Genomic DNA, 24,677 nt, shown 5'->3' on the forward strand with positions numbered 1-24,677 from the left:
TACACAGCAGCTGAAATATAGTCACATTAAGTACAGCAATGACCCTAATCTATATTTAACTTCTCCATCAGGACATTAAAGAGCTGGAAGTATTTGCAGAATAAATTTACCAGTGGTGTTACCAAACAGCATAACTAGAAAATTCTACTTAGCATTTTCAGTATCAAACAGCTTCTTTTATTGGGGGAAATCTAATTATATAAAGTAATACAAACAAAATATTATATATTTGAAAATAATTTAACTTTATACTAATATTCCTATCATCCAGCAGATAGCAAATTACGAGTGACCATTATCCCTTTTGCTCTCTTCTAGAAGCATACTGGTTTAAAAAAAAAAAAGTTTTTTTTTTTTAATTCTACTTTTCTATCTCTTTGCTGTGCCTTGCTCCATTTGATTGTAGAGGTACATTTACCTTTTGGATGCTATCTGCTTAGATCAAAATTTCATCTTCATTTCTTGGTAACAGAGGGCATAATGATATCTTCCTTTAAATAGTCCTTTGAAGATAATTTCTTCACCACTGAAAATTTCTTCTGAAAAAGCATACTGCTGCTATTCCCAAATTTGCCAACACATGTTAGCATACTGTGTACAAAAATCACCTAGCAACCATATCTTATTATCTAACATTTTCTTTCTTCCAGCTATGAATCATGGTGCCATCTGTAGCCAGATATTGACAGGCAGTAATCCTAAAATAGCCATTATACATTTGTTCAACAACTAGTTATAGCATCTGCAAATATAAATTATGGGAAACGGCCAATATTTCTTTGAGGCTCTTCATCATTCTCTTGATTATGATAATATTGTTTAGATATAGATAAAGGTCTCTTTGCTCACTTTGCATTTCAATGAAGATCAGTGTACTTTTATCTGTTTATAATGCAGTAGCATCCAAAGGTCCATTATACCACATGCTAGCCAAACACACAAAACATTGAGTTTAATGTACAAGGATCAAATTCTGGCTCCCCATCCATGCAGAGCAGTGACTTGCTCAGTAAGCTGTCTCAGAAGTCTATTTGTAAAAAGTGCAACACACTTTAGTAGGGCTTGGCCCTACATTTTTATTATTTAAAGACCCCTATAGGGGACTATTTGCATAAATAAGGAAATGAGAATTTAGTACTAAAGTTGAATTATGTACACAATACTGACACACATCATTATATTGGAAAAAGTATCTCTATTTTCTCTGCTCTAGGGGGGTTCAGCCTTTATGAATATAATTTTAGCACCACCATGGCCAAGGGGAGGCACGTGCAGGTATACCACAGGGCAAGACCCTTCTACCCCAAGCATACTTCTTCCAACCTCCCCAGAGTGAACACACCCACCAGAAGAGTGCAATGAATATAGGAACAGGAAATATTTACTTACAGAGGAATTAAAGAAGAAAAACAACAGGAGGAAATATAGGAGGAATGGTAAAACAGGGTTTCATTCAATACAAGGCCCCACATTCCCAGTGGTACCACACAGTCTGAAAGGGTGGCCACAGAGCAATGTGTCTGCAAACAGACTTCAGGAGTCCTGAGAAAAATACTAGCCCAGTAGCCAGCCTTGGGTGTCCCAGGTCATCAGGCTCCAGTAAACTTTCCTCCACAAATTCCTTCAGTGCCCTCTTCTGCCACTCTCTGCAAAGCCACATAGCACTATACTCTGCCTGCTTACCTAACAGTTTCCTTCACTATTACCAATGCAAAGTCACAGGCCCCAGTACCAGTGGCGTAAGTAAACAAAAGTCCTTCCAGCATATGAGGAGGACGGCACAGCAGCTAAGACGGAGCGGATGGAATGTGACTTCTCCACATGAGCCACAACATGGCTCCTCACTGCCCCCAGCCCAGGACCCCCATGCTCTTTCCTTCTCCACCTCTCCTCTCCCCATGCCAAGTTACCTGAGAGAGAGAGAGAGAGACTGGGAGCACCACAGAGACCCAAGAAAAGGAACAGAACTCCCAGCCCCACTCTCGGCTCCTCCATGGAGCTTCGCATCTTTGTACAGGGTTGGAGAGATGAGACTGAGAATTCTGCACCTTTCCCTTCTGGGAGGGGCAGTGGGGAAAGGAGCAGAACACTGGCAGCTCCCCTGGCTTCTGTAGTACCCCCCCATCCCAGCTCCCAGGCCTGTACACAGAGACACAGCAGCTCATTTGGAAGGGCTGGCAGTGGCCGATAGGAAAACCTTCTGGTATGCTGTACTGGCTAGAAAAATCTTGCTGGTACAGAGGACCAGTCCAGCCAACCTGCACCACAGCCCAGTCCTCATTGCCCGGAACAGGTCTGTGCAGCAGTGGTACTGGGTCTAGCTCCAGTGCATCACTCCTCCAAACAATCATACCTCAGCACACACTTGGGCTTCCCTTCCCTGAAGGAACATATAGGTTGGCTGTTAGGCATCATCTAAGGTGGCACCACTGAACATGAAGGCCAGCTGATGGGTTCTTGAGGCATGAAATCAAAGGCTTCTGGGTTTAAGGTGGCTATTTGCGGTACCAGGTTCTCTTCCTGAACTCATTCTCTCATCATGCTCTTGTGGGGTGCGGGGAGAGGGTTCCTGCAGCTTTGGTCAGTGGTGCTCAATGTGGGTTCTTCTCATTCACCATCTCTTTGCAAATACGAGAGCATTCATTATGGCTCGGGCTTCCCAAACAGGAAGCTTGCCAAACCCCACTTCATGCCTGCTGTCCGAGGAGTTGAGCATTCACAGAATTCACAGAGACAGGGTAAATCTGTGTTGTTGGGACCCCATCTGACTTGTGGATCCAGGAGGTCCAAAATCTGTAGAAATACCCTTATGAAGACACAATGCTTGACCCACAGGCAACAGATGATTCCAGTGGAGAGTTCTGGCAAGTCTGTGAGTGCACACAGTTTCTCCTCTATAAGGTATGGGTTTGACTCCCAATGATCTGCAAGTCTGTGATTTTCCTATAATCTGAGATTTCAAGACGAAAGTTGAACAGAAATCTGAAGCTCCTATTGCCTCACTTGCTGATCTTCTGAGTTTTATTCTTTAGATTCTATGATCAGACACTTGCTTTACTATCTGCTAGTAATCCTTCCGTTGATCTCTTAGATGAGTCACACTCCCCAAATATATTTCCGAGAGTGCCCTATCTGAAGATGCTCTAAAACAGGCATCAGTTGGCAACCAGTCTTCTCAACCACTAACTACCGGTGTCCTGATACAGAAAATTTTGTTGTTCTCTTGATGCATGTTCAAGGGTTATCATCACTCTTTACAGTGAACTTGGCCCAAAGGAGTAGACAGGGAACCTCTTCGTCACATCCCACTTTAATGCTAGGAACACCACTCATTGTATGGGGTCGCTCACTTCTCTCAAGCAGTGTGAGGCCTCAATTAGAAAACAGGACTGGTTGGAATTTACCCTCACATTCATGATAAAGGATGATTCCTCTCCCAGTGTAGCATGCATCAACATTAAGGTAATTTGGCTCTTAGGGGGTGATCAGCATACACCAAAACAGGTGCTTGACTGAGCTGCTGAACATCTTTATGGAAAGTTTCTTCACATTCAGCAGCTCATTGTTTTCCAAAAGGTGCACTCACATTAAAGTATTTTTACATGTCTCGTAGAGCTGGAAGGGACCTCAAGAGGTCATTGAGTCCAGTCCCCTGCCCTCTCAGTGAGACCAAGCACCAGCCCTGACATTTTTTTTTAAATCTATTTGTCCCAAACCCCTAAATGGTCTCCTCAAGGACTGTGCTCACAACGCTGGATTTAGCAGGCCAGTGCTCAAACGACTGAGCTATCCCTCCTTTGCATGGCAGAGTGGATCCCCACTTCTTATCTATGTGGAAGAAAGGGGGTATCACTTGGTGAGTTCTGTGAGCACATGCATGAAATGTGAAAAAATTCTTTATGAATTTGCAGTAAGTGCTGCAGGATGCTGGTAACAACTGTAATTCATTCCCTGAGACTTGTTTTGGGCAGGTAAACCAATTTTCCAGGGAGTCTAAGGATGTTGCCACACTCCCCCCTCCTTTCAGAGGGGCTATGGTAATGTGGCACTTTGGACTATGCTAATGAGGTGCTGCTATGCATATACAGTGCCTCATTAGCATAAGGTCAGCCACACTTGCTTTGAAACTGCCAGTTTAAAAACGGCCACCACCCATGTAGCCGGGAGCCTTTCAAAACAACTGCCATTTTGAAAGGCCCCTGGCTACACCAGCAGCGTGTGTTGTGAAACTGGCAGGTTCAAAGTGCACACAGCCACCATTATGCGAATGAGGTCCTACACACTCATAGCAGAGTCTCATTAGCATATTCTGAAGTGCCATATTACCACAGCCCCTCCAAAATGACGAGCTAGTGTGGCCACAGCCTAAATGTTGTTTAAAATTTGAATTCGATAGGTTTTTTTCGCACTGCTCCTTCATGAAAACCCACAACTTATGTTCCGGAAAGACAACTTCTCTCATAATAAACCGTGACTGAATATGGCCTTAAGAATAAACTAAGCTTGCACTGACAAATATAATTTTTCTCACAACATGCAAATACTTCATTTCTATATCATCTCACTCAGAGGGCATTAAAATACAAACTTCTTTCATACGACAAGAGGACACGTTGTGATGTAAAAAACACCTTGCCCGTAATTATTAAATGAAAACCGTAGACAAAGAGATCATGTAACAAGAAAGGAGGTCCCCCCAGAAAAAAGCTCAGGAAGGGGTGGGAGTGTTCATTAGGGACAACAGGCCAAATTTATCCCTGATAGAACTCTGATTTACATCCCCACTATAACAACATTGATTTTTCAGCTGAGAAGCAAAAATTCTTGTTAGGCTTACCTACTTTATATTAAATTGTATTTAAACCTTCCCTCTCCCTCACTCCAAGCATGTGGAAAGCTAATTTCTTCCTCTTGTTAGAGACATGAACTTGCACGTCTGTACTATTTTCCTAGCTTACAAATGCCACCTAGCGAAGAATTCACAAGCCAGATGCAAAGTGAAATCTCTTAGTTTTGTTTTAATAATTAATGTGAGAGAGGAAGAGCAAATTCTGTAATATGTACATTTAGAATTACAGTCTTATTCCATGGCAAAATCCAGTGCAAACTGGAAACAACAATCAACAGCTAGTTATTATATAATCCTTATTACTTCTAGATGTCTGAGTAATAATTGTTAAGGGAGGATTAATTGAAACTAAATAATGCGTGGTTGCAACGTTGGATGAAACACATAAGAGACAGTCAATAACAAAACAGATTTGACTTAAATTTTCCTGTTTTTCCCTTCATGTAAATGTCATGCTAAATCAGAACACCATTTGATTCAGAAGAACTGTTGTAGAAAAAATGTAAGAATGATACATGGTTTGTGCTACATTTCGCTTACTCTGAAATTATTCTACGCATTTAACTGTAGACCAAAGATGACCAAGCACACCTGGAAGGCATTAATGCTCAAGACTTTCACCCCTAAACCCAAATTTAACATCAGATAGGTCTAAAGTGGTTATATTTTCACAAACAGGCCCTTCCTCTAATGTTTTTGGACCAAGTGTTTTCCTCCTTACAACTGGTATTAAATGCTGTCCACTATCTTGAAATTACTGTCTACTTCAGACACCACCCAACATAGTGTACAGCAGTACACTATCTAGCTACATAGGTTGAAAAGTTCTTTGAGATTCCTTGGGATTTAAATGCACCATATAAACAAGTGGATTCATCCCAATCTACATTTGTTACTTTGCCAAAGTTTAATCATTTGGAGGAGAAAACTGTATACGATCGTGTATTTAAGACTGACTCATAAAGGATATGCACAAGGGAATTAAAATTAAAACTGGACAGGCACACTTGATTCTGGCATTTCCTAATTTTGGAGTGCTTTACTTTACAACCTTAATGTTCTTTTAACGTAGTGGGGGGTTGTCTCGTTTTTGTATTTATTTTTTCCTAAATACATGAACAGATTGGCTCCTGTCTCCCTCAATGTCAATATCCCACGCAACAGTGCTATATTCAGGAACAGTTGAGGCACTCAGGGTTTAACAGGGATAGAGGTGAGTTAGAGAGAAAGTTCTCCAACAATTTTCATAGCATGGACATAGGTTAGGAGAGGTCTTACACTTCTTCACCCATTCTCTATCCAACAACATGTAACCATGGTAACTGTTTCCTCAGAAACATATTATTAGGACAGCACTGAATGTATTTTTTGCTGTCTTTAATGTGAAAAATGTTTTGTTTTTTCAAGCTAAATCACATTATTTGCTTTTACTCTGAGTTTTACTCTCTCATCTGCCTGCTTCTCTTGACTGGAAACAAGGTCAGCATCATAGGACCAGCCAGCTCCCCACAAACCACCACTAGATCAAACTGCTTTAATAATTTCAATGTCATATAGTTTTCAAATGTATAGTAGGCAAGCAAGTCCCATTTTAGTTTTAACAAAGTGAAATAAAGTGATGGGACCCTAGATCTGACACCATCCCCCTGACCTAGGGGGCTGTTCAAAACCCAAACAGTCACAAAAGCCTCCTTTACTTACTACTGGACCACCCAGTATCCTGGATCTAGACACCTCCAAACTCTGGGGTGTTGTAATTGCAATGAATATTTCACCCTATTTACCTCAGACCATTTCTCCAGTTTGTTCTAATCATTTTCCCAGCTTGAGATCATTCACAAACTTTGTAAGTGTACTGTCTATGCCATTCTCTAAATTGTTGATGAAGATATTGAACATCACTAGTCCCAGAACTGATATCTGTGGAAACCCACTTGTTATGCTCTTCCCTCATGACTGTGAACTATAGATAACTACTCTCTGGATATGAGTATTCAAAGGTTTGCTCTAAGATTTCTCCGTCATGCTCACATGGGAGCAGCACTGGAGCTGCTTTTCAGGCTTTTCTACAATCCCATGAGCCCTCTCTTTTCTCCTGATTTCTAGCCATTGCTGAAGACAGTACTACTTATTCCCTCTTCTATTCAGCCACTAGATCAGGAAAACCACACCCAATCTCCTGATCTTTCCAAAAATCTCCAACTGACAACAGAGAATTTAGTCCAAAAACAGCAATTATGTTAGATAATGGAAAGGCAACTGAGGATCTTGTCCTGCAAACTCTTACAGATTAATGAGCCAGCTTCCTTGAGTGCAGTCCCAAAAACCTGAGGAATATTTCTTTTGTTTCTTGGGCTTTTTTGTTTTAATGTGAAGCTAATGTCTTAAGACCAGATAGGAATGAAAGCACATCATGACACTCTTATATGTGGCACACAACTTAACATTCACAATACAATTGTTTCCAAAAAACCAAACTAAAAATAAATGAAGTTTAGACAGACTTATAAAACCATCTACAAAATTCAGGGAGTAATTAGATACATTAAAGGAAAGATCAGTTTTATACTGGACATTGTAAAAGACAGATATTCCTAAAGACAAAACTAATTCCTTTTGACTTAATGAAGATATAAATGAGCTATAAAAGAGACAATATGGTAGGAAATAGCTAACAAATGTGTACAGTAGTGACAGTCCTCATCATTGTGGACATACAAGAAGCTTCAGTGTTGAGTTCTGCTGATTACATGAGTAAACATTGTTAGTATGCAAAATCCTATTAACTCAAGGGGATTTAGCATAATATTGTAACATTTCCATTTATGTTGTCAGATCGATTGGGTCAACAAAATAAAGACAGATGGTGGTGAATTAATTCTAATGCTTCTTTATTCCAAAGCTGCTATTACAGTTTCCTCTGCTGCCCTCACAGAAACTAGTGCTTCCCCATTTTAACATTCTCCACACCTACAAGTGATTTCACCTGGTGAAATACCTACACTGGACACTGTACTTATTTAGAGTATGTCTATGCTGCAAATAAACACCCACAGCTATTCCAAGCCAGCTGACTTCAGCTCAGGCTGGGTTGCTGTTTAATTATGGTTTAGACATTTGGACTGAGGCTGGCGCCTGAGCTCTGGGACCCTCTTCACTCAATGGGGAGAGGGAAGAGCCTCAACACGTACACCACAGTTAAACAGCTACTTACTCCAAACCCTGCAAGTCTAGGTCAGCTGACATGGGCCAGCTGCAAGGTTTTAACTGCAATATGTGGACATACCTGTGCAAAAGAATAAAGTGCTCCAGTCCAGATATAGTTAAATTAATTGAACATCTGACAAAGTGGATCTTTGCGCATGAAAGCTTATGCGCCAAAGAAATCTGTTAGTCTATAAGGTGCCACAGGATTTCTCACTGTTTTTGTGGATACAGACTAACATGACTAGCCCTCTGATAATTAAATGAATTTAATGCGTTAGTCCTCTCCACCTTAAGAAAAGGGACCCCCAAAAATTAAAAACCCAATTCACTCAAATAATATACATGACTGCATAATATACATTGGGATTCTTATCCCACAATACCAGGGTATGTCTCCCTCACCAGCCATGCAGCAGCACTTCCCCAGCTAGCCTACTTCTGATGTTTCCAGCTCCCACTTGCTGGCCTTCTGTGCCTATGATTTCAGAAGGATTTGCCAAATCTGACCCTTCTAATCATTAAAAGCCTGACAACCACCTAGTGGGACTGCCAGACTTGCCAGACCTCTGGGCAAGGCAGAGGTGAGGTTGGTGTCCTGGGTGACAAGGGCAGGGCTGGGACAGCAGTGAAAGGGCAGGGCTGGGGGCAACCAGTGATGCAAACTGATGTACAAATTAGTGATCAAAGTGGTCCAGTGATTAGTTGAAGAGCCAGGGCTCTGGCAGCTACCACTGCCAGAAGTCCTGAGCCCTTTTGAATCACCAGACCCTGGGGCACTTGTCCCCTTTGCTCCCCTGCAACTCCCAGCTGGATCTGAGAAGACAGACCTCCTCAGCAATAAATAGGTGGCATAAAGTTTAGTTTGTATTATAGCCAGCACATGATTGTTCTTAGTGCAATGCTTCTCAATAAGTGCAAGAAAGAAACCAGTCAAAACTAGACTTCCTCTCTCTACAAACAAACTGAAATTTTCCCTGGTTGATATTTGAACCAGATTATGAGTCGCTTACAGATTCGGCTTTGGTCCATAAAATCCTCCTTGGGATCAAAGATCCTACGTGGAATTATTTCCACCCATCCTATTATTTTTGGGACAATCTCAGTTATGATGGGGTTGGTCCATGATTTTCAGAGTATGAAATAGTTGCAAGCTACCAATAGAGGTGACAATGCAAAATTACTGGCCTTGTATCTCAAGATTGGCATGCAAAGACTTTATCCCAGAGGGCAGAATTTGAAAAGCTGTTAAACTAAATCCCCTGTTGATGTTCATCACTTACAAGCCAGGACCAAATGCCTGTTCCCGTAGCTCTTATACACATAAGTTGTACTTATGTGAGCTGTCACATTGAATTGCTGCTCTGTGTTGTGGGGGTGATATTGACGTTCTAAGTGTACCTAGTGGTACAATGACTTTACCACCAGTGACTTTAGAGGAACTACTCTGGGGCGTAAGGTTTCCAAGTTCTGCCACCAATAATAATCTTCTCAGCCTGGGGTGTTAGTCTGTTCAGTATGATTTTCAGCATCACCTTATTAGGGTGGCTAATTCGGCTGATGGTCCTGTAATTTTCACATAACTGTAGGTTTCCTTTTTTAGGAAGTGTTATAATTAGTGGTTGAGTCCAAGTTGTTGGCCATTGTCCACTCTGCCATATTTTGTTGCAAATCATAATGAGTATGTCAACCATACTACTACCTCCATTTTCTACAAATTCAGATGGGATGTAATCTATATCAGGTGATTTGCCTGCCTTTAGCGATAGATGTATACATTTGCCTATTTGTGTTTCTCCTATCTTTCTCATAAGGGCACAAAGACACAGACTACTGCAGTGATTAACATAAAAGGAGAAAAAAAAACTAGCAAAGGATTCCCTACCTTTCATGCCACATTTATATCACATTTGCTCATACCACAAGAAATGTATGAACAGTAAAGAAAACTGATTCTCAAAGGAAATAAACCAATCCAAAAATGTGACATCTCTGTTGCAGAGACAGACCACATTGGCACATATCCCTCCCCTTAAGAGAGAATTTATGTTTCCAATTTCTTTTACTTTCATCATTTTTCTAAATCCATTTCTGGATATGTAGCCTGAACACTTATGTTGGCTTTCCACCGTCTTACTTGAAAACATTAAGCTGTAGTACTTAGCAGCACCTAGTAACTTGTGCACTTGGCTCACATTGCATTATGCCATATCATACTGGGGGGTGATCTATGACAACTGTGAACCTGATAGCTAAGAGATTCCTCATCAGGCCTTAATGCACTATTTCCCATAGCTTTTGACATGTTGCCATGTCTGAGCAATGAACTAGCCAGGGTTGCATACAGAGTTCTTAGCTGTTCTCCAAATTCTCAGTTTTCATGTTTTAAAAAGTGTTAGTCTCAGCTGGTATGCTGGTTTGGAAAAGCTTCAGTGTGAAGCAAGTGCAATCAATGCAGGAGGTATCTGCCTGAGTTTCCCGAGAGCCCTATAACATGAGCTCAGAGGAACGATGAGCTCCACTCATGTTCATTGGTGCTAACAAAGATACCAATTATAACACATTTACACTTCAACATTATATAACTACCCCATTATTCAAAGCGTATATGAGTTCTATTCCAGCATTACCTGAAGTGGCTTGAGGGCAGTGTGTAAAAGATATGAATTAAAATGAAGTCTTTAATACGACATTGCAGAGCTGACAAGGATTACTATTGCTTAAATTTTCCTGAAAGAGGGCTCACTTTGGAAAGTACTGCTTTAACGCTTCCAGTGTCCACTTCACAATGAGACATTTTTCAATACCCTTGCTTTCTCTGAGTTTCTACTTAGAGAAAGTTGAGTTGGTGCACAAAATGCTCTTCTCTTTCTTTCTCCTGACTCTATCACATCAGTTTGCATTATGAATAGGTTATTATAGGTAGTGGTCAGTGGCTCAATATCTGGATGGCGGACAGTTTCAATCGGAGTGCAACAAGGCTTGGTTCTAGGCCTGGTTGTTGTTCAACAATCTTTATTTACGACCTGGATGAGGGACTGAATTGCACCCTCAGCAAGTTTGCAGCTGACACAAAACTAGGGGGAGAGGCAGATACGTTGGAGGGTAGAGGGAGAATCCAGAGTGACCTGGATAAATTAGAGGATTGGGCCAAAAGAAATCTGATGCAATTCAAGAACGAGAAGTGTAGAGTCCTGCACCTGGGGCAGAAGAATCCCAAGCATTGTTATAGGCTGGGGACTGACTGGCTAAGCAGCAGTACAGCAGAAAGGGACCTAGGGTTTATGGTAGATGAAAGGCTGGATATGAGTAAACAGTGTGCCCTTGTAGCCAAGAAGGCCAATGGCATACTAGGGTGCGTTAGGAGGAGCATTTCGAGCAGATCCACAGAAGTGGTTGTTCCCCTCCATTCAGCACTGGTGAGGCCACGTCTGGACTATTATGTCCAGTTTTGGGGCCCCCAGTATAAAAAGGAAGTGGATGTGCTGGAGCAAGTTCAGAGGACGGCAAGAAAAGTGATTAAGGGGCTGGAGCACAAGACCTATGAGGATAGGCTGAGGAATTTGGGCTTGTTTAGTTTACAGAAGAGAAGACTTGAGGGGTGATTTAATAGCAGCCTTCAACTGCCTGAAGGGGAGCTCTAAAGAGGAGGGTGAGAAACTGTTCTCAGAGGTGTCAGACGGCAGAACAAGGAGTAGTGGTCTGACGTTGAAGAGGGAGAAGTGTAGGTTGGATATTAGGAAAAAACTACTTCACCAGGAGGGTGGTGAAGCATTGGAATGTGTTGCTTAGAGAGGTGGTGGATTCTCAATCCCTCAAGGTTTTATGTCCCAGTTTGACAAGGTCTTGGACGGGATGACTTAGTGGGGTTTGATCCTGCTTGAAGCAGGGGGCTGGACTAGATGACTTCCTGAGGTCCTTTCCAGCCCTATGATTCTATGATTATATGTCAAATTAACACAGGTTCAGAAAAAAGGACCTTTTTCACTGTATCTAAAATTCCCCAACATTCACTTGGCCAGATTACCTTTTTTTCCCCCTTTAGGATTTCTTTCAGCCTTTTCAAGTCTTTCAGAGATTCTGCAATATGAGAAAACTACAGAATGAACTTCTGGTAAACCCTGGCCAATCCCATGAAAGATTTCACTTTCTTCTCGGTGATAGAGATGTCAGTGTCTGTTTGTACCAATAGTACTTCGACTCTTAATTCCACGTTACCAGTAACCCTGACTTCTGGCTTCAGAGCTGTCTAATATATATTTCTGGTGAGTAAAAACTAACACCTGTGTTAGATATGCTGCACACTGACTTGATTCTCCAAGGGAAAACAAAAGCTAAAAATCCCATCACTTAAAGAGACATATGACCCTGTCACATATCAATAGTTTGTGGACCAACTCATTGTTAATGGAAATTATTTAAACTGTGTCTGCCACTTGGCACTAGAATACCAGATATTACAGTCATGGAGGATCATATAGAGGATATTTAGTGTTATCTCCTCCAGCCACAGTGGCCGTTTCTACACAGGCCACTTCCTTTGGAAGTAGTATGCTAATACAGGAAGAGAAAGATGCTAATGAGGCATGGATGCAAATTCCCCATGCCTCATTAGCATAATGTCATGTGATTTGGAGTCCGGAAGACCGTTTTTCCAGACTCCAAAACACCACGTAGAAGTCCGGCCGCCGGTTCATAGGCAATTCTAGCTTCTGTCAGGCTATGTCAGTAGAAACTATCACAACTTGTCTCAGCTGTGCATCACTTGTTGAATGTCTTACATACCACACCTAAATTAATCACTGAACAAAGCATTAACAATACTAGTAAAGGCTGAACCTCTCTAACCCAGCATTCTCATCCAGCAACATCCATAATCTGGCATGATTTTAGCTGGAAGATCACTTGACATGGTGTGGTCAAGTTTCCTGTGGTCCCATAAAGTTTATTTACAGTCATCAGATTTGGCTCTCAGTGCTCTGTGCAGTTATTTAACCGTAATTCACCCCTAAATGTCTTCTAAGCAGTGGAAGTGTTGGGAATGCTGCTAGACAATACTGATCTCCCACGATCTGGCAAATTCTCTCATTTGGCAAGGTCAGGTCCCAAGGTTGCTGGACTAGAGAGGTTCAACCTGCATATCAACTGTTGTGTGTGTTCTATATTCAATAACTTATACAACTGCTACCCTTACTGGCAGTCTCACTAGAGAAGCCAATGTCATACTCAGACTACAAATTGACCCTAACTGTGAGGTCAGCTGTAAGAAGTGAGTGAAAGTTTATAAAATGTCACAATAGCCTATAACAATAAATTGGAGGGAAAGGGTACAGAAAGGAGACCAACCTGATTAGTCCAAACAAAAAGGCATACTAGAATTTAAGGACTGTTAAGATCATACCTAGTAAACAAGAACAGTGAGAGACGAGAATCAATTAACCAAAATTGGAGTGTCAGAAATTACATCTAACTGGTGAACAAAATAACAAGGAAGCAATCTATTTCCTCCATTGCTCCTTTTTGCAGTTCTCATTAGCTCTCCTCTCTTTGGGGAGAAAGCTGGCTACCACTCTGCTGGCTGACTGAAGGGCAAGAGAAGGGCATGCAGACAGCTCCACCCTCATGGATGCCACTCCTATGTCTCCTGGGACCTGAAAACTTTTTATCTTCATCCTGAGAAACATCCTGACAAGCCATGCCAAAGAGAAGGACTTAGATGACATCCCCAGTGGCTCCAGCTAAATCCCAAATAATACATGGGATGTGGAACTGTCATCCCCTCCACACACACATTCTGTGTGCTCTTCTCCTTCCTCACGCATTTCTTTTTTCTATCCATCCCCTTTGAAGACTATAGATTTTGCAACACTGATGTAAGCCCTTTGACCAGAAAGAGGAAGCTAAATTCAATGCCACACACAGCCCAATAATTGTATAATTTTGCTCACCCAAGTTTCAGAATAAAAACAAAAAAGCAGTCAAGTAGCACTTTAAAGACTAACAAAATAATTCATTAGGTGAGCTTTCGTGGGACAGACCCACTTCTTCAGATCATAGCCAGACCAGAACAGACTCTGCCTATGTTTCTCCAGCTGTGAGGATGCAAACAAGAATCACCATCAGAAACAGAAACAGGATTTTTACTCTGTTACATGTTCTGCACTTTTACACACATTTGGCTTGTCTTCTAGGAAACAGTATCAAATTTTAACAGCAACAAAAGTTTCAGCGCATTTTAACTAATTTTTTCTCTTCTCCACAAAAAGTACAAGTTATTACCCTCTAAGCTGATGTCAGATTTGAAGGTTTCCTTCTACAAACTCTGTTCCGCTGAAGAGAAAGGGACCAAGGGATGTTGTTAAAATGAAAGTCTTGCTTAATAATTTACTTTTCAAACACTAAAGAGAAGTTACTCACCGTAGTAACGGTGGTTCTTCGAGATGTGTCCCCGTGGGTGCTCCATGTTAGGTGTCGGGCTCACCCCAGCACCGCAGGTCGGATCTTTCCAGCAGTTTCTGCAGGACCGCGCATGCGCCGGCGCACGCCGCTCCCTTGCACGCTCCCGGCCACGTGCGCGATCTGGTCCCCGCCAGTTCCTTGACCAACCGCCTCAGATGCTCCTGCAAAACACTAAACAGAGATCCGAAGCAGGGAGGATGGGCGGGTGGTGGAGCACCCACGGGGACACATCTCGAAGAACCACTGTTACTACGGTGAGTAACTTCTCTTTCTTCTACGAGTGTCCCCGTGGGTGCTCCACGTTAGGTGACTTCCCAGCAGTAACCCAAGATAGGAGGTGGGTAATCGGATTATGTGCAGCTTGTCCCCGAGAGGACCGCTGTCGAGAGACGGGTATCCTCTTGGAATACCCTGTGAAGGGCATAATGTTTGGCGAAGGTGTCATAGGATGACCAGGTCGCTGCTCTGCAAATGTCTTTTAGCGCAACGCCCTTGAAAAAGGCTGTTGATGCCACCACCGCCCTAGTGGAGTGAGCCCTGGGCGGGGCCAGTAAAGGAGTCTTTTTGAGTTCGTAGCACATTTTTATGCAGGATACGATGTACTTCGAGATTCTCTGCGAAGACAGACCTTCTCCTTTTGATTTGGGAGTGAGAGAGACTAGGAGTCTATCTGTTTTCCAGAAGGACTTAGTCCTGTCTATATAGAAAGCCAGCGCCCTCCTCACGTCCAGGAGGTGTAGGCGTGCCTCTTTGTTAGAGTTATGAGGCTTTGGATAAAACGAGGGTAAAACTATAGGTTCGTTAATATGAAACTCTGAAGAAACTTTGGGAACAAAGGCTGGATGCAGCCGTAAGGTTACCGCCTTCTTGGAAAATACTGTGCAGAGTGGCGTTGCCATAACTGCTGCAAGCTTGCTCACCCTGTGAGCTGATGTGATTGTGAGAAGAAAGGTCATCTTTATCGTAAGGAGGCGGAGGGAAACCGTGGCTAAAAGTTCAAACGGTGGTCCCGTTAGCGCGCTAAGCACCAGGTCCAAGCTCCACGAAGGTGGAAGCGGTTTCCGAGGGGGGTATAGGTTTACCAGCCCTTTGAGGAACCTGGTAACCATGGGATGGGCAAACATCGTGTGCCCTTCCTCTTCATGTCTGAAAGCCGAAATAGCGGCAAGGTGGACCTTTAACGAGGATAGGGAGAGTCCTCCTCTCTTGAGGTCCAGTAAATACTCTAATATTACAGGTATAGGCACAGCAAGGGGGGCTAACTGTTTGGTAGAACACCATGCAGTGAAGCGAGTCCATTTCTGCTTGTAGGTCCTCCTGGTGGAAGTCCTCCTGCTACTTTCTAGGACTTGTTGCACTTTCTCCGTACATGTGCTCTCTAGGGAACTGAGCCATGGATTAATCATGCTTGTAGTCGTAGGCCTCGGGGGTGTGGATGTACTATGGACCCCTGAGCTTGTGTGAGCAGATCCAGCGCCACCGGGAGGGGCATCGGTGGACGGTCCGACGAGCGCAGGAGTAAGGGGAACCATTGCTGTCGATCCCACGTTGGGACTACTAGGATCATTCGGGCTCCCTCTCTCCTGGCTTTCTGGAAGACTTTGTGGATAAGCACTGTGGGAGGAAATGCATAAAGCAGGGGGCCCCTCCACGAGATCGCGAATGCGTGCCGCAGGGACCCCTGTCCCAGTCCTGCCCTGGAGCAGTATCATGGGCACTTCTTGTTGTGTTGAGTGGCAAACAGGTCTATCCTGGGGAAAACCCCATGCGTGTAAGATCGGTCATAGCAGATCGGAACGGATCTGCCACTCGTGCGTGAGTGCGAAGCGCCTGCTCAGCTGGTCTGCTTTCACATTGTGAGCGCCTGGTAAGTACAAGGCTTTCAAGGTTATATTGTTGGCGATGCACCAGTTCCACAATCGGACTGCTTCCGCACAGAAGGCACGGGACCGAGCTCCTCCTTGCCAATTTATATGAAACATGGTGGAGGTATTGTCTGTACTGATCCCGACTACTTTGCCTTGTATATGGTCTCGAAAGTGTCTGCAGGCGTTGAACACTGCTCTGAGCTCCAGTATATTTATGTGCAGTGACTGTTCCGTGGAGGACCACAGTCCTTGCGTCACCTCTTCGCCCATGTGTGCTCCCCACCCTATGTGGGAAGCGTCTGTAGTGAGGAAAACCGATATTTGTGGTTGGTGAAAGGGCACCCCTGTTAGCATGTTCTTGGGGTTCACCCACCATTGCAGGGATCTGCGCACCTCTGTCGTAGGCGACACCACCCTGTGAACAGTATGGGCTGCCGGTTTGTAGACGCTTGCCAGCCAGTGCTGCATGCTGCACATGTGTAACCTGGCGTTTTGTACTACAAACGTCACTGCTGCCATGTGACCCAGCAGCTGAAAGCACATCAGAACCGGCACCGTAGGGCTGAAGGTGATGACCTGCACGAGGGAACCGATGGCTCGAAAGCGTGTCTTTGGTAGATAAACCCTTGATGTGATAGAATTTATACGTGCCCCTATGAACTCTATGTCCTGTGTGGGGTCTATCTTTGATTTTGTCAGATTGATGACCAGGCCCAGCGAAGAGAATGTGCCTGCTATGACGCGTATCATGCGAAGCACCTCCTCCTTCGAGGCCCCTTTCAGTAGGCAGTCGTCCAAATATGGGAATATAAACACCCCCTGTCTGTGCTGGTAGGCTGACACCACTGCCAAGGTCTTGGTGAAGACTCTGGGGGCCGAGGAAAGGCCGAACGGCAGAACCTTGTATTGAAAATGTTCTTTGCCTACCACAAACCGGAGAAAGCGTCTGTGAGCCGGGTGGATAGTTATGTGGAAATATGCGTCCTGTAAGTCGAGGGCTGCGAACCAATCTCCATCGTCCAGTGCCGTAAGTATAGAGGCGACTCTAATCATCCGAAAGCGTTGCTTGCACAGGTACTGGTTGAGGCCCTGAAGATCTAGGATGGGCCTCCAGCCTCCTGTCTTTTTTTCCATGAGGAAATAACTGGAGTAGAACCCTTTCCCTCGAAGTTGCTCCAGCACTCTTTCCATTGCCCCTATGAGTATGAGATGGTCTACCTCCTGCTTGAGTCTCGCTTCGTGGGAGGCATCTTTTAGGTGGGGCCTGGGTGGAGGTCGTGGCGGTGGGAGCGACTTGAAGGGGATTGCGTACCCCGTGTCTATGATCTCCAGTACCCATTTGTCTGTGGTGATCCTTTGCCACCGGTCGTAGAATGGTCGGAGGCGATGGTGGAACAATAGCTTCGGATGACATTGCGTGATGGTAGTGATGGTGCAGCCCTGGATCTGTGTGTCAAACTTGTGGCCTTTGGCCCTGCCCCGAGGACGCACGGCTCTGTTGGGAACGTTGCCTGGGAGTTCTGTATTGCTGGTGCTGTTGACGTCGCCCTTGCTTGTAACCCCTGTGGTACTGGGGACGCTGTGGTTGATGCTGGTACCGTCTTTGCTGAGGGTAATACTTTTTCTTCCTGTATGGAGGGGTGTAAATCCCCAAGGTCCTAAGAGTAGCTCTTGAATCTTTACTGGAATGAAAGACCGAGTCGGTTGATTCAGCAAACAGCTTCTGCGTGTCAAAGGGGAAATCGACGATCTTCGCCTGCAAATCCCTCGGGATACCCGATGTTTGGAGCCAGGACTCCCTGCGCATGACCACTGCCGTAGCTGTTGAGCGTGCTGCCGTGTCCGCTACGTCTAGGGTGATCTGAACTCCCGTCCTCGAGGCTGCATAGACTTCCTGCACGATGGCCTTGAGCACTGGCTTCTTGTCCTCTGGAAGCGAGTCCATGAGGGAAGTCAGCCTGGAGTAGTTGTCAAAATTATGGTTCGCTAGATGCGCTGCGTAATTCACCATTCTCAACAGCAGGGTAGAGGAGGAGTAGACCTTTCTGCCGAACAACTCTAGTTTCTTGGCATCTTTGTCCGTTCCCCCTGTCTTGTACTGAGAAGTTTTCGACCTCTGTTGAGACGATTCCACCACCAGAGAATTTGGTTGCGGGTGGCTGAACAGGAACTCCATGTCCTTCGCCCGGACGAAGTACTTCTTATCCGCTCTCTTGTTTATAGGCGGAGTGGACACAGGGGTCTGCCATATTGTGGTGGCGGACTCCATGATTGCTTCATCAAGCGGAATAGCTATTTTGGAAGAGGCCGGAGGTCTCAGGTTTTTAAGGAGCTTATGGTGTTTCTCCTGCACCTCTGCTGTTTGGATGCCTTGCGTGAAGGCCACCCTTTTAAACAGCTCTTGGAACTGTTTGAGATTGTCCAGAGGATGGACGTCCCCTGGGGCCGTGGCCTCGTCAGGGGAAGATAGCGAGGAACCGCTAGGGTAAGCCTCTCTGGACCCCTCTGGGTCCTGTTGACGGTGACACATCCTCTCGCTAGATACTTGTGAGGGAAAATCTCGGGGTTCCAGAATCACCTCCCCTTGAGATGTCTGTGTGTCTATCCCCGTCCGCGATTGCCCTCAGGGATATTGAACCGTCTGGGGGGATCTGTCCCTGGGAGCATGCCTATGGTGTCTATGCCCCACGTGATAGGGGCGACCATGGCAACATGGGCACTGCTCCTGAGATGGGGACCTGGACCACTCTCGAGGCACATATCCCCTGCGCCTGGGGGAGCGAGATCATCTGGATAATTGAGATACTGGAGAGACTGACTTTTGGTAGTACTCCAAAGGTTCAAAGCCCAAAAAGGGCGAAGGTGGTCCGAGCCATGGTGAGGCTGGCTGTAGGAATGGGGATGGGGGCTCAGGATAGGCTAGGGGTGACCCCTGCCTTCTTGTTGGGGTCCGCAGCATGAGCAGAGGGCTCAGAGCGAGCAGCCCTGCAGCCCTGTCTGGAGAAGGGCTGCAGTGCCGGGTTTTCTGTGCTGCCTTTCCCATCCCCTGCGGGGCTGGCTCCGCCCCCTTTCACGTCGGGGATCTCGGCCCCGTTGTCTGCGCTGCGCTCGGCACGCTCTGCTGCGGTGCCACGCGGGTGGTCTCCCCCGGTGCCTGCAGGCCGCGTGCCTGCGCACTCTGCACCGCTGGTTCCCCGGGCATCGGTGCCGCTGCCTGAGGTGCCGCCGGTTCCGGCACTTGCCTGGCCGCCGCCCTGCCAGCGGTGCGGGGCGGCTGTTTGATTATCGGAGGCTCAGCCTCTGCCACGTACGTCTCCGCGCCGCCACCGCTCGGCTGTAACTGCGGCTGGGGGCTATGCACTCCACCCGTCCCGCTCGCTGTAGCTGCCGGCAGGGATCGGGTTGGTGAGAGCTTCCTCCGTTTTTGCGCTGACGGGGTGAGGGAGGCAGCTTTCCTTTTATGGGCCCCTGCGGGTCCCTCCTGCTGCAGCCACTCTGGCACGTCTGGCTGGAGGGTCTTGTCGAAGAGCAGCATTTTGAGCCACATCTCCCTGTCCTTCCTTGCTCTGGCTGTGAGCTTAGTGCAGAAGGAACATTTCTGGGTGACATGAGATTCCCCAAGGCACCTTATACACTGACTGTGCCCGTCAGAGGCCGGCATCGCTTCGCGACATGACTCACACTTTTTGAATCCTGAAGAGGACATTATGGTGAGTCTTTGAGATGTTAATAGGGTACTTAGCACCTTCTCTGTGCCTGTTCCCCTCTCTGACTCAGCCTGCCGCGGCAGGAGGCCCAATGGCCCTACGTCCCCGGGCCTCCGGTGCTCCGCTTGTTACTAAGACTGGAAGCTTTACTCCTTCCTCTTTTTTTTTTTTTTTTTTGGAAAACAATAACAAGCTAACTTAATCTAAAAGACTGAAAAAGAAACTCAAACACTTTAAGAACGTTAAATATGCTGACTCTGGCCATAGCCTGAGTGGATTCCGTCTGCAGCCGATGGTGGTTAAAGAGGAACTGGCGGGGACTGGATCGCGCACATGGCCAGGAGCGCGCAAGGGAGCGGTGCGCGCCAGCGCATGCGCGGTCCAGCAGAAACTGCTGGAAGGATCCGACCTGCGGCACCGGGGCGAGCCCGACACCTAACGTGGAGCACCCACGGGGACACTCGTAGAAGAAGTGTTTTTCTTCCCCTCTCCTGTGTCTTTAATAAGAGATTAAAAGGATTTTAATAATGTGTTTGCCTTGGTACTAAGCAGGTTGAAGTCTGTATAACAAACCCTGAACTTGTTTTGAACTGTCTGATTTTGGACAATGACTGGGTTATATTAACACCTTTAATTATTTGGGCACATGTTTTCCATCTACTGTAATACAACAGAGCTTAGGAAGACTAAGTGATTCTCTTAAAATGATTTCTTCCTGAAGTGGGATAAGGCATCTTTGTAAATCCCCACTGGCACCCCATGTTGGAGGTCAGCACAAGTCCAGTACATCATACAAGTCAACACAGGGTTTAAGAATGCACAGGGCTTTTGCAGATCCCCTGCCCAAGGGTAAAATTTCATCCTTAAAGGCAGGACTGTTTTTTTTTTTTTTTTTTTACCTGAAATGGAGATTGACTGTTATAATTCTTTAACTCCTTGTTGGCTCCTCGGAACAACAGAACTCTTGCACAGCTGTCCTGCAAATTGGAGAAGGAACTTGTTAATTATAATCTTTAATCACAAAAAAAAAACCAGACTATAAATTATAAGATTTGGTGATTATTTGGCATATGTTTTTGAACATAAAACAATAAGACAACCATCCAAGAAATCTGAAACTCTATTCCAGTCAGAGGATTTAATTGACGACACTAATTTTAATTTTAAATACAAGTGGAAAACTCTTCAGTAGTGCCCTTATGGGCACTTTTCAATTTCTCAATGTGCCAAAAGAGCAGAAGAACATAAAAAAAATGTCCATACTGGGTCAGACCAAAGGTCCATTAGCTCAGCACCTTGCCTTTCTACAGTGGTCAATGCCAAGTACTTAAGGCAGGAGTAAACAAAACAGGCAATTGTGAAGTTATCCATTCCCTGTCACCCATTCCCAGTTTTTGGCAAAGAGAGGGAAGGTATACCATCCCTGCAAGTGTAAGTAACAACAATGGGGACTGCAGTACTCAATGAGATTCAAATGCCTCACTAACAATTCAGAGAAGCATATTATATAATTTCATTGTTATTAAATAAACCAGATTTTATGGCAAAATCAGTGGTTTCAGATAAGACTTTATATATTAAAAGTATTAGCTCATGTTGATACCTTCCACCCAAAGGGGAAAGTTCAAGGAATAAATCGTTGTTATATGATCAAAGATAACACAACCTGTCCCTATATAATTAATATAAACAGCCACTAAACAGAGACACCAGATGATGACCTCAGTTTTATTGTATGTGCAAATTTATTCCATTTTGTCAGCATATATATCAAACTAAACAGTTTGCCGTTTTTAATGCAACAGTATATTTAATGCAGGCTGTAACCTCACTGGGCTGGCACACTCAGGACTTCACCAGTCTGAAACCAGGGAATTTGCTGAACTGGGGAGGTCTGTGCTGCCCCTTCTGCTGGCGCCACCTGTGAGGCTCCACTCTGGTGGAAGCAGAGTGGTCAGCATTTTCCAATCGAGGACTGAAGAGCGATGTTTGGGGGAAGAAGCAGGGCAACATTTTTCAGCACACTTGACTTTTTCTTGATCCATGTGTAGGTGTCTATTTCCGCATGCCATCTTTAATGTTTATCTCATGACCTATGCTAAACCTGTCCACAGTTCAGAATGTTTTTATGCTTTCTTGTCAGGTAGGTTTCTCTTAGCTTGGCTGTGCGATTTGGATTTGTTGTCCCGTTGTGTTACATAGTTGCAAGTCAACTAGACAGTACATTGAACTATCTTCTGCTTATAGACCTAATAGTGAGTGTGCAGCTGTAGCTAACAGAGCACATAATTTGCTGTTTTTGTGACAAGCTTATATATCAAATTCTGGTTCACAGATGGGTGTAGATATGGAGATTGCCCTCTTCTGCCTTCTGGTACACTGAAACAGATCCTTGGTCTGGGCAAAGGTGAAAGTAGGCTGGTTCACCAAGGTACGCTGTATCAGTAAGGAAGCGGCCAGCAGGGAGCAGGACTCTGGATGCAGCACAATGGTTCCACAAGTAGCGTCCGTGCTGGTGCCACGGAGCTAGAACCAGAGTGTTGCTGCCACTGGGGATTCTCTAGGCCAGCAACACCGAGGCGGGGCCCAGCCACCATGCTCCCGTGCTTGACTGGCCCTAGCGCTGCAGGTGGAGGCGCACATGTACTATGACTGAGCTCCCACCAGCAGTGTGGGACCCTCAGGCTTCCCTGCTGGCCCCATACTGCTCTTGGGAACAGAGCACATCCTTAAGGAGTGTGGCCCCTGGAGGGAAGGGAGCAGCAGGGGGGGTTCGCGGGCTGCCTTGTCTGCAGGTGCTGCCCCCACAGCTCCCATTTGGCTGGCTATAGGAGTAGTGCAGACCAGGTCACTCATTGGGACTTCCTCAGCACCAAGCCCCCATCCCACCACACTCTCTGCCCTGAGTCCCCACACGAGAATGAAACTGTATTACTGACATCGGATTTATCATTTTAATATCACTCCACAAAGAACTGCAAATCCAAAATATTTTCAGATTTTAATGTTTTTAAAAATATTCACATGCCAATTCCCATTAAAAACCATTTGCATTTTTCAACAAGACCAGTTTATCAGTTCAAAAAGAGTCTACATCACATATTTTGGAACCCTTCAATGTTAAGAGTCTTCCTACCTATATTGGAATTCTTGCTTTTGATAAAGCATGCTACTGGCAGTTTAAGAACTTTGATATTCACTGTTTAATGCATTTTGCTTAAAATATGTAAAACACAAAGCAGCTTTTTAACCTTGCAGGGCTTACAGAACTTTTATAACGATGTGTGGACTGTCAGCAGATTAGATTTAATTTGCTGCCTAAAATCAAACATCTATTAGTTAATTTAATAGAACCACAATGCATAAAGAAAATTAATAGCTTGTACATTTTGAAGAATGTACATGTCATACTTGCATAATTTGTCAAATTGGACTAATAATTTCTATTTTTTCCTCTTGCTAGAATTTTATTGAGGGACCAGTGGCTGTAAAGTGACTTTAAACACATAGATCCTCACTTAACTGACATCCCAGAAGGGGCAATTGCTGACTGATCAGTGTATTCCCAGCGATCCAGGTTGAGTTTTTAAAAATAAATCAAATGGGTAAAATGACTCCACCTACAGGAATTAATGGAGTAAAAAGGCACTGACACCTTTCCTATCCTCCCATCCACCTTCCTTCTCCTGGCCATAAAATAATACACCCTTTAGCACAAGAAACAAAGAAATGGACTAGTAGGGTTCTGTAACAATTAGTTACTGGTTATAACAACAATAGCGCCAGTAAATAATTATTCATTTTCACACATCCCTGATCAGCCAGCCCAGGAAACAGGGAATATGTTGGATATAACTGCGAAGTCATAGGATGCAGGACTCCAGTAAAAGATCCAGAAGGAGAACATCTTTGCTTCTACATGCAAGGATTGCAACATCTGGTAAGTGTTTGTGAACTACAGTATGTGAAGTTTCAGAGTAAAAGTTGTTCTGCATGTTTCACATGAAAGGGACTTTCCACTGAAACCAGAGGACAGCACATGCCTAAAAGGAAGACCTTTCTGCCCTCACAAGAGAATACCACTATCTGGCACATACATATCCTGAAGTAGAATTTCAGACATCTACAGTATGGCTACTATAATTAAAAAAGGCTAGCAGAGAAAATCAGCCCTACCAACTGTTGTGTTTTTACTACTGCTGATGCCATCACAAACCCCTAAAATATCACAAGGAGGCAGGGTGTTCACACAAAGAACAGAGATGGAACCAGGCCTCAAAGACAGGCTGTGGATCATGGTTCATATTTCAAACTTCCTATTCATCAAAGCACTTAAGCACATATATTGATGGCAATAAGATTTGAGCACATGCTTCAGAGTTTTGCTGAGTAAAAATGGATTTAAGCACAAGCTTACAATTAAATCTGCATTTTATTGAACTGGGACCTGTGTGCCAAGTCTCATTACTGATCTTAAAGTGAAATTCATTCCTGTGCAGGGGACCTGTCAAACTGTGTTTCACTGACTCAAGAACATGAATGCCATCCTCAAGGCAGACTGTTAGGAAGCAGGGTCCCAGCAGTGAGTTC

General features: G+C 44.6%; 1 protein-coding gene across 1 annotated transcript in view; it reads right to left on the bottom strand.

Annotated features, from left to right (window-relative positions):
- Positions 1-24,677, bottom strand: part of SHANK2 (SH3 and multiple ankyrin repeat domains 2) — a 721,067-nt gene that overhangs the window by 508,911 nt on the left and 187,479 nt on the right. The window contains exon 11 of the mRNA XM_074997460.1: positions 20,987-21,064. Within this exon, the coding sequence (XP_074853561.1) occupies positions 20,987-21,064 (78 nt within the window). The remainder of the gene's footprint in view (positions 1-20,986; positions 21,065-24,677) is intronic.

This window comes from Carettochelys insculpta, chromosome 6 (assembly GCF_033958435.1).
Source record: "Carettochelys insculpta isolate YL-2023 chromosome 6, ASM3395843v1, whole genome shotgun sequence".
NCBI lineage: Eukaryota > Metazoa > Chordata > Testudines > Carettochelyidae > Carettochelys > Carettochelys insculpta.